The sequence below is a fragment of the Notothenia rossii genome (assembly GCF_949606895.1).
Source record: "Notothenia rossii genome assembly, chromosome: 8".
In the NCBI taxonomy this organism is placed as follows: domain Eukaryota; kingdom Metazoa; phylum Chordata; class Actinopteri; order Perciformes; family Nototheniidae; genus Notothenia; species Notothenia rossii.
In genome coordinates this window covers 34315771-34326691 of record NC_136906.1, presented here as the reverse complement: position 1 = coordinate 34326691, position 10921 = coordinate 34315771, and the positions used below count along the sequence as shown (strand labels likewise).

Sequence of the window (10921 nt, the reverse complement as noted above, 5' to 3'; positions counted from 1 at the left end):
GCATTTTCTTTGGATGACTGTAAAAGCCGCTTTTACAGTCCGTTTACAGCCTGTAATTTAGCAATATGCACAAACGAGACACACACACGCACACACACTTAAAAAGCAACCATCATCTGAGTAACAAAACGTGTTTATTTGGGATGAAGATGACTTTACAGCGGGGATATACGCAGTTTCTTTTTCCGCGTCATCACATGAACTCTGATTTCTTTCTTGGTATCTTTAAATGCAACGATCCACAACAGATTTTCAGAATCTCCTAAAACCGAACACAAGCAAAGACAACATCATAATTAAGTCACAATAAATGATGAACTATGTTATTTAGTGTGTTTGTGATTTCCTTATACCTTTAGTATTTTTGCCTAAATGTATATGAATATTTCATAGGCTATATGTTTCTGCATAATGAGCCAACGGCAAAAAAAACATTAAAGTAGGCTATATATTGTACGTTTTTAATACACATGTCAATGTCAAATAGAATGTAAGGTAGGCAATATTGTACAACAATAGTTTCTTACAGTATCAGTTTTATCATTATTATTAATACTACTACTTTTAATATAATTTAATTTTTTGGTTTATCTTTTGTGCTGTAATGTTGTTGTGCAGGCTTTTTTGAGAAACAAATTCAAGAAAGTAAGTTTATTATAGAATTAAAATGATTTTAATTTCAATTTAATCTCTTCGAATTTCGATTTTAATTAAACATTTCCGGTATGTAAAGTTAAGATACATTTAAGACCTATCTTTATAGCCTATAGTTAACCCATTATTGCTACTGTGCTAAAATGATGCATACTGTACATTTTTTAACACAATGATTTGTAGTGTTGAAACTCATTAACTACTTTATTAAAAATGTATTTCCTTCAATATTTCCCCTCACATTTACATGTGACAGATCCGTCTTAATTCCTCTAATTTCAAACCAACCCTCACATCTGGCCTCCAATTACATCCGCAGTTATTTTAAAGCAGCTTTAGCTTTATGTGTGGGCTTAATAGAACCATAAAGCCGAATTACAGGCCAATCCCCCCCCCCCCCCCCCCCCCCCCCCCCCCCTTCACACCCGTGGCCTACCGCACTCCGCCGCTTGATGGCGCTCGTGCTCCACGGATAAGACCAGACCTCTGAGGCTTTGCTTGCCCTCGTAGAAGACTCTCACATTAAAGGGGGTGAAACTTGCCGTCTACTCGTCTTCTTAATGTGTTTTAAAGGGGGTGTTTCTAAGAAGTGAGGGGATCAGGCCACTCTTTTACTTTGCTTTCTGATATTTGAAGCAGGTCATTTTCACATGGAATTAACAGGAAGGGTTGAGGCTTTGGGAAATCACAGGCCTGCAGGATATGCTACCAGGAAATTGTTTTTCCTGGTGCAAAATTAACACCGAGGACGTTCACACCTTAGCCATTCTCTCTGTGATGTGTTCAGGTACGGGGAAGGAGTGTGCATGCTTGTGGTTAAACATGTTTCCTCGGGTAACATGTTGAAATGAGTATCTTCACACATACAAAGAGGTTCTATGTCCAATGCTGCAGCGGACAAATCCATTCTCTCCACTGTGCAAATGACTTAATTAGTGCGTATCTGACGTGACGCATAAAGGCAAGGGGTGAAATCTAGTTTTTGATGGTTTCTTACATCAAATGCGGTGAGTGTGGAATTATTTACGACCGCTTTGATGTTCATTAAGGCCGCTTCTTGTTCTGTGTGTATTCAGTGTAGCTTCAAGGTGCGTGAAAAGTGGTCAGAAAATGTGACTTAAAAAAAATAGATTACATCTCCCCATGCAGACAGCAGAGCTCATATGCAAACACTTTATTGGAAGGTGTGGGGGAGTTTAAATAAGATCATATTCTTGTCTATAAATTGGAAACATACTGCAGCAATTACCTCTTGAAAGTCGGGCGTACAATCAGCTGATTTAACACAACACAGTGTAATAAGGGCAACATTTGGACCTCTTGTGGCAGTGTTATATGATCTAAATAAGCACAATATTAGGTAATATTTGGCTGATATGAGCCTCAAAAATTCATGTTGGAAATAAATTGATTGATCCAGAACAGAATTATCAAAAGAGGAAATCTGATTTAATTCACTCTTAACCGCCATCACTAATGCCTCAAATTCGGGAACTCCCATGCCTGCTCTAATAAAGACTTCATCACAGTCAAAAATATCGTTTTATTTCAAAGCGACGGTTGTTCTACAGGACACATAGAACCTTTCCATAAGGTAGACAAGCATTCTACCTCAGTTTACACTGCAGCAGGAAGGATCACAGTCATATGGAAAACAAGACAAAAATGACAATGAAATACCGGGCAGGGATGAGGCGTTTACGGCCTCCGGTCGCGCAAAGGGCGCGTCGTAAAAACCTCCTTTTTGTTTCTCCGCCGTAAACAAGCAAACACTGGCCGCCCGCTTTACGGGGCTTAGAGTTTGTTAAAGCGTTTACAGCCAATTCCTCCTAGCCTATTAGCCTCCACGGCCCTCCTTACATGTTTATGGAGATCATATTTATAAAAGTATACGATGACCAGAACGCGTCCAGGAGCTCGTCTATATCCAGCATTAGGATTAGAATAAGCGGACAAGAAAAGGCTCTGACAACTAATTTTAAAATATCAATTACATTTATAGGCTGGTACTTGTTAAAACCAATACCAATTAGGGAGCCCCCCCTCCTCACCACTACCACCATCTCTATCCTCAGTGTTCACCCCTCTCGCATAGGCTCCCTGACATTTTCGGGCCTCATTCACTTCAGCAATTAATGACCCCCCCCCCCCCCTTCACCTCCACCACCACCAACCACAGTCTCAGCCTCAAAGAAAGAAAAAAGCAATCTCTGCGTGTATGTGTGCGTGCGTGTGCGTGCGTGTATTTGTGTTCACTTGATCAGATGCAAAGCGGTAGAATTCTCATTAACCCCCCCATCCACACACACACACACACGCACGCACACGCACAAGCACACGCACACGCACACACACACACAAACACACACACACACACACACACACACACACACACACACACACACACACACACACACACACACACACACACACACACACACACACACACACACACACACACACACACACAGTCCTCCCTGCTTGCTGCATCCATTCTCTTTCACCCCTCTTCTTTTTCTCCTCCTTCTTCTCCTTCTTATCACAGGCGCACGGAGCTCCAGACTCCGGGAGAATATCTCGCAGGCGCAAAAAAACGTGTGTTTTGTGTACGTGTGCGCGCTCCCGTGCGCTCCCGTGCGTTGAAAAGCCAATGGGATGAAAAGCTGATAATAGATGCAAATTATCCCTGAAACCGACATACACTCACACACGGGAGGAGAGAGGGATGTAGAGTGAGAGAGAGAGAGAGAGAGAGAGAGAGAGCGAGAGAGAGAGAGAGAGAGAGAGAGAGGGAGAGGGAGAAATATGAAACAACTCATTTGCAGAGGAGTAAATCACGGAATACCCGTTTGAGAGCGCGACAGGGTTTACAGCGCTAACACCGGAATTGTGATGCGCACGAGCCCCTACTCTACTTCTCCCTCTTCGTCTTCTTCTCCTTCCTATTCTTTTTCTTGGTATTCTTCTTCTTCTTCTTCTTCTTCTTCTTCTTCTTCTTCTTCTTCTTCTTCTTCTTCTTCTTCTTCTTCTTTGCTGGAGATTTTATGGAACCGGTGTGATTGTTGTTATTGTTGTCGCGGTGTTTGTGGCTCTCACTGCTCTGGCTGGCTGCCGTTACGCGCACCGTTCGTCTGTTGTGGCCTTGAAGGGAAACACCACAACAACGGTCACCGACACCGGCGGCAGACCTGCCTCACACCCTCTCTCTCTCTCCATCCCTCCCCTCTGTGTTTGTCTGTGTGTGTCGGTGTTTCTCAGGAAAAAAGGAAAAAGCGCTGAAAGCCGCGGCTCTCTTCCTACAGCGCCACTCTGACTCTGCCGAGCCAAACTGAAAAACAATAAACACAAAAGATGAGTTCATATTTCGTCAACTCGCTCTTCTCCAAATATAAAAGCGGGGACTCGTTACGTCCGAACTACTACGAGTGCGGTTTCGCGCAGGACCTGGCGGGCAGCCGGCCCACCGTGGTGTACGGACCGGGCTCCGCCGCTACCTTCCAGCACGCCCCGCAGATCCAAGACTTCTACCACCACAGCGCCTCCACACTGCCCAGCAATCCGTACCAGCAGAGTCCCTGCGCGGTCACATGCCACGGAGAGCCGAGCAACTTCTACGGATACGACGCGCTACAGCGGCAGACGCTTTTCGGGGCCCAGGACGCGGATCTGGTCCAGTACAGCGACTGTAAACTGGGGAGTGCACCGGGTCTCGGCGGAGAGGACGCGGAGGGAACCGAGCAGAGTCCGTCACCAACGCAGCTGTTCCCCTGGATGAGGCCGCAAGGTGAGGACATCCAGAATGGTTCTTTTAAAAAATATTTTCAAAGCAAATCGTGTCCCGCAAAAGTGTCCGTGGTGCTGCTCCAGGAGGGGAGCACAGAACATGTGAGGGAGTAGGAAACTGTGTAAGAAAGTTGGGAAAGTGTTTATAAGCAACCATTTAAGCAGGCTCCTTTACGCTTTCTGCGTCCAAAGCGCGTTTATGGTTTTATTGGCAGCACCAACATTGTGAATGACTTTAGGGTTTAATTGCCCCGGCCATATACTGGGAGTAAGAGCCGGGAGAGGGGCTCGGAGAGAAAGCGGTCGAACACAGGCAGAGGTGGTGGGGAGGGTGTGGGTCTGTCCGTGAGAAAGCCCTGCTCAGAGGGAGAGGACAGGGTTTGGAGGGTTTTTCCAGCCGAAAATACTCATTTTAGACATGCAGCTCTGACCCGGGTTAAACTTTTACTGCCTTTTTTTTGTTGCTTTTACGACTTGCCTGTGGTCTCAGGGATTATTTGGCTACACGGTGGCCAGGTCCCCACAGACTGCAGCCGGGCATGTGTGTACGTGGGGAGGATGTGAGGCTCCGCTCGAATGGATGCCTTTTTCTTCTCTTGTAATTTCTCGATGTACCTTTATTTACCACATATTTTACTTTTGTCCTGCATGTGCACTGTCCCTTTGGTGTTTGAAGGCTGTAAATACCCCCACTCTGACACAAAAAGGCTTCATGCTTTCAGAAGTTAAAAGGGAAATAGTGTTTTTTACTCGCATTGTTAAGCACCTAGAACTGTCTGATCCAATTATTCAAATATCAAAATCTACAAGAATTGTCTGTGTGCTTCGAATTAATATCCTGTGTGTGCATGTGTGTGCACACTTAGTGGTCTTTGTGTGTTTGTGGCACACACAGCCTGTGAATATGGACCAGGCTCGATTGGATCAGATTATAAATCATGGAGGAATGTCATCTCTCAAACATATTTGCATTATAGGGAAGCTGAAGTAATAATTGATGGCTTAAACCAACACCACAATAAGAGCGATTATGCAAGAAGGCATTTTGTTGTGTGTTAGAGAGACATGGGTAGAAAGAGGGGGGGAGGAAAAACAGTGGATTGACATGTAGCCTATTTTTGTTTGAGGCCATATTTCTTGTTTTGTGTGTGTGTGTGTGTGTGTGTGTGTCTGTGTGTGTGTGTGTGTGTGTGTGTGTGTGTGCGTGTGTGTGTGTGTGTGTGTGTGTGTGTGTGTGTGTGTGTGTGTGTGTGTGTGTGTGTGTGTGTGTGTGTGTGTGTGTGTGTGTGTATGAGAGAGAGAGAGAGTTTATTGCTTATGTTGTCGGTTGTATACGTTAAAGTGGGGCAGCAGACGGGTTATAGTCTGTACAGGACTGTTGTGGCTTCATGATTATGATCATAAAATAGAAAAAAGTATAAATAAAATAAAACCCAGGTCTTTATTATACCTCGAGCTCCAACGACCCCCCTATAGGACGTTCACCTGCTACATGTAGCAGTGATAATAACCGCCAATTCAGTGTTACGCAAGAGAAAAGGAACACTTTTGACTATGTAGTTCCTCCCAGCAGTGTGTGTGTGAGCATGTGTGTGTGTTTTGCTTCAGGTTTGCATCCTGTAAATTGTCATAATTTACACATTACAGCATATTTTACTGTCTTTCCACAGTAGTGCAGGGCTAAAACGACTTATTAAAGGCTCTAGCTCCCCTTCTTCTTCTACGATGACAGTTATGAATCCCATGATTCATAGTGTTCAAACAGTATAGTGTATTTAACGGTGTGCCGGCCCGGCTGCAGGCAGCTCCGATCATCCGGGGGCCAAAAAGTCCAAACAGTTGTCCCGCGAAAGCTCTGTTCCTGCTCGTGCAATGTTTGATGGGATATTATCGTGGCTCAGAGTGAGGATTTATTAGTGATTCTATAATAGCAGAAACAAGGCGGACTGGGTTTTGTGGGGAGGATGGAGGCGGTTATCGTCCCCGATTACCTCGGAAATCCCCCTTTAACGAGGGGTTCATTTCATAATGTGTCTTATAGGGATATCGCCTCCTTCACACGTTTTATGATCTCTAACCCCAACACCGAAGGGGGCTCCTACTCACCGAATATGGATAGATAGACCTTAACCCCCGAGCTGAAGCTTTAATATCCGAGTTTGATTCTAAACTCAACTTTTTACTACTGTGGTTGGAAATCTGGATAAATCATGTTCTCTGTGAAAAGGGAAATAAAATGTGATCAGGCCGAGGAGTGAATGTCATGGTTTAAGATCCTTCTCCTCGGCTCTCATCGGCATCTGTTGTCGAGTGGAAACCTCGTTTCTTATTCCGGCAAAATGTCAACTGCCACGCATTTGTTTAGGGCTTTGTCAAATTGACTTTGTAAAGGATTCATATATAACAGGTCTTAAAATGTTTCACCAAGGTTTGTAACATTTTCTCAGCCCGTGCAGATAATGTAATCTTTCATCGTAGCTAAAACGGCAAATGAATTACTGAAAACACTAACGTTGACTTTAATGACATTTGTCAGCACATTTCACATAATATTAGGTTAGTTGAAAGCAATATTGTCAAACATAATGTTTTTATTTCAAGTTAATATTATTGCTTTCAAGTAACCTAATACAGTTATGTGAAATCTGCTGACATGTAATTCAAGTCAACCTTTTAGTTGTGTTCAGTGTAGGATTTGGTCCTATAGTGTAGTGTGTGCGTGCACTGAGGCAGACAGGGTTTGGGGTTAAATTCCTCATGTATCTTGCTCCAGTCAAAGCACCTCCGGATCTAAGCTTCATGTTGTCATTTCATCCAGGAAAGTGTTTCACATGTCCCTTAATTCATAGCTGCTGACAGAATTGTATGTGGCGCCCACTTCCCTTCACTCCCTGCAGCGCGAAATCACGGAGCCAGCCTGTGACAGATAACACATACAAGACATTTACATCACTTACTAGTCCATGCATTTCCATAAAGACTCCCCTTTCTGTTCCTGTGGCTGTTTGACCGTAAACAGCAGCTCTGAGCCCATTGACGGACACTTGGAAGTCCAGTGAGAACATGAGAGGCACAGCAAGTAGAGGGCATCCTGCAGGGTGAATTTAGGCGCATATGGGTATTTTATTTTTCACACTACCTGCGGCCTTTACAGAATGTGATCAGTCTAGATGAGGAGTTTTTCATAATAGCAGTGAATATTCCCCTATTCAAGTTCACCCAGAATTGAAGTTGCAATTTATAGATGCAAAGAGTGCATTTAAAGATAACATTTATAATATATAATAAATGTGGTGAAATGAAAAGTTTATATTTTCAGCGGGAACAGGAAGCCGAAATATTAAAGGATAATACTTTTCCTATTTTAAGAATAATACTCATGTGATGATGAGCAAATAGGAAATATACATTTTTTTTAAAAAGAGGGCTCGTCACATTTCACAGGTTATTGACAAACATTTGTCCTCATAAGTTTGTGTGTGCAGAAAACTAAATATGTTACGTTTTTTCTTTTTTGTTGGTGCGTCTTCGTACTTCTTTCTCTGCCTACTTACACATCGGCAAGAAGTAAATGATTACCTCTTGGTTTTGAAATTATGTATTTATTTTCACTATGAATTAGCATTATTTCTGAATAAAAGTTTGTTTAGGGGTAGTTTTTTGTCTGTGTTATATAAGGGCTTTCAGTTTTTATGTTAATAAGTGTTGGTCATGTATAGCTTGTTGTGTAGTTTCTGATGGATTGAGATTGTGTGTTTCTGTTCTAAGAATCATGTTTAAAGCCTATAGTTACCAGAAAAGTGTGTGTGTGTGTGTGTGTGTGTGTGTGTGTGTGTGTGTGTGTGTGTGTGTGTGTGTGTGTGTGTGTGAGAGAGAGAGAGAGAGAGAGAGAGAGAGAGAGAGAGAGAGAGAGAGAGAGAGAGAGAGAGAGAGAGAGAGAGAGAGAGAGAGAGAGAGAGAGAGAGAGAGAGAGAGAGAGAGAGAGAGAGAGAGCCTGCCTGTATAGAACATTAAAGTCACATGAGGATCACATTTCTGTAGTGGACTTACACTGGGGACTCTTTCTAACATTATTACATAACTCAAAATAATAAATCTTACAGTGTTCTGGCCATTTATTAGAGCACTGTTGACCATGGACTCAATTTGAATGTGGGTCATAACAAAAGTACTTCCTCTTAACATCAATAAAATAATAATATTCAACGAATTTAAATCTAACCGCACCTCCATGGTCAGCCAAAACATATTTTTTCTGATTTTAGAAATCTTTAAAATGTTGCCATAATTCACAGGACATCTCTCAGACAATTCACAACGGGCAATTCCCTTGTTAATTAATTAATGTTTATTATTAAATAAAACTTTTTTGTAAATGTTAGGGTTTCCTGTTTGCATCTTTTTATATGTAAACTGAGTATGGGTTTGGACTTTTGGTTGGTTATTTAAAAAAACAATACAATCTAACACATTGACATTGCCCAACTTACCTACCCTCTTTATAAATGTAAAGGTTGTCAAAAGATAATATTACTGATGTTGATCGTATATGTTTTTCCTCACCTTAAAGCAATATTTAATAATTTCTAATCAAAAGCCACTACATTTGAATAGATTAGATTCATTGCTTGCTGGTTTACAAGGCATTGCACAGTTAAAAATAAAATAAAATGTATCAAATTAGAAACTATCATTAACAGTGACTATATATTTACATTTTAACAAAAGAAAGTTACATAGAGTATCGATAGATAACACAATAAAACAGAATAACTTAGAATACACAAGTAATATAAACATTTACTAACACAACAAAGGACATAGCCTACAAGATTATTTTTTGGCTTTCATTTTCTTATAATTGTTTTGCATTAAGCTTTAATTGATGTCATGTTAATGGACAAATGGCGCTGATAAGATGTGTGATGTAAAATGTTGGCCTCTCATAATGTCCCACAACTCTCTCCGAACAGCAGCGGGCAGGAGGCGGGGCCGGCAGACGTACAGCCGCTACCAGACCCTGGAGCTGGAGAAGGAGTTCTTGTTCAACCCGTACCTGACCCGGAAGCGCCGCATCGAGGTGTCGCACGCTCTTGCCCTGACAGAGCGGCAGGTGAAGATTTGGTTCCAGAACCGGAGGATGAAGTGGAAGAAGGAGAACAACAAAGACAAGTTCCCCAGCAGCAAGAGCGAACAGGAGGCGGTGGAGAGGGAGAGGAGGGAGAAAGAGCTGCGGGACGGAAGCGGAAGTGGCGACGGTGGAGGTGGTGAAGAAGGAGGAGGTCCGGCTGTGGTGGTGGGAACAGCGGGGTCACAGGCTGTGAGTGAGGATTGCTGCGAGAAAACGCAAATGTAGGGAGGAGAGTGTTGGGGGGTGTACAGGAGGGGATTTTTAGTCTTAATTGTGGCCATTGGATGCTCCACTGTCTCCACAATTCAATTGATGGAAAGGAACTTGGGTCTCCAAAATGGCGGCTGAGGATGGACAGGAGGGGCCAAACACCTCTGAAAAAAAAGAAGCAAGAAAGTGAACTAAAAAAATAGAAGAGAGTGGTGCAGGAATCAGTCCTGAAACCCAGAAATTAGTAAACATTCTAACAGATCCGGTTCCCTCATCTTGAGGTCAATGGTGTTTTTGGTTAGATGCCTGAAATAAGATCTGTGGTAGCGAGGTAAGAGATGTTCACGTTTTGTTCTAAAACAGTTTTGCATTTACGGTTCAAAAATCATAAAGTGGTGTTAATATGTGGAGATTACCCTGCTGAACAAATCGTGTAAGGATCATAAATGTGTTTTTGTCACAGATCTTTTTTTGTCAATATTGCGGAATCCAATGCAAAATGCCCATTGATTTGTGTCGAGGGAGCCCTTGTGATGCTAACTTCCGGTCGATTTACACAAATGCCTCATTGCTGCACCACTCTATTAATGAGGGCGTCCAACAAGCATAGTCTACTCTAGTGTTTAAACAAAACAAAAAAATAGCCTCCTTTCTTTGTGGAAAAATTATCGTGGAAACATTTCTATATTGTTAGAAGTTTATCATTAACAATTTTATCTTTGGCAGCTGTATAGTTTTTAAGTTAAAAAATGATGATGGTGCACTTTTTACTGTACTTCTTCTCACTTGTATGTTGTTGTTGTTGTTGTTATGGCAATGATTGATTGATGCTGATGATGATGATAATGATGACATAGCAATTAATGACATTTCCAACAACAGGAAACTGCCTATTTATGCCGTTTTAGTAGGTCTCTTTTTTACAAACTCTAATTGTCGTTTTAGTTCGTTTTTTGATCGATGGTGTTTGTTTTATGTTGTCTTCTTTTTCTCTTTTTGGGTAAAAAGCATGCGCACAGTGCAGAATAAAAAGAAAAGAGAACATTCATAAAAATAAAAACGAGGAAAAATCGAATACAATTGTGTTATGCGTTTAATATGGTGCAAGGTTCTGGTATGAGCCGAGATTAATTTCACGGTATT

At 42.1% G+C, this 10921-nt stretch overlaps 1 protein-coding gene across 2 annotated transcripts; it reads left to right on the top strand.

The window, feature by feature from the left end:
- The first annotated feature begins 3420 nt into the window (after nucleotides 1-3420).
- On the top strand, nucleotides 3421-10238 carry hoxb8a (homeobox B8a). 2 transcript variants are annotated; one of them, XM_079645137.1, is made up of 2 exons: nucleotides 3421-4438; nucleotides 9414-10238. In XM_079645137.1, the coding sequence occupies exons 1-2, from the start codon at nucleotides 4006-4008 to the stop codon at nucleotides 9791-9793; spliced, it is 813 nt and encodes a 270-aa protein (XP_079501263.1). In that variant the 5' UTR covers nucleotides 3421-4005; the 3' UTR covers nucleotides 9794-10238. The 2 variants fall into 2 exon arrangements, with proteins under 2 accessions (XP_079501263.1, XP_079501262.1); XM_079645136.1 differs by having other exon boundaries at nucleotides 3428-4438; nucleotides 9411-10238.
- Nucleotides 10239-10921: the final 683 nt, after the last annotated feature.

Coding starts and splice junctions, on each gene's coding strand:
- hoxb8a (XM_079645136.1), top strand. CDS start 4,006: ATGAGTTCATATTTCGTCAACTCGCTCTTCTCCAAATATAAAAGCGGG. Junction 4,439..9,410: donor CCCCTGGATGAGGCCGCAAG/GTGAGGACATCC, acceptor CTCTCCGAACAG/CAGCGGGCAGGAGGCGGGGC.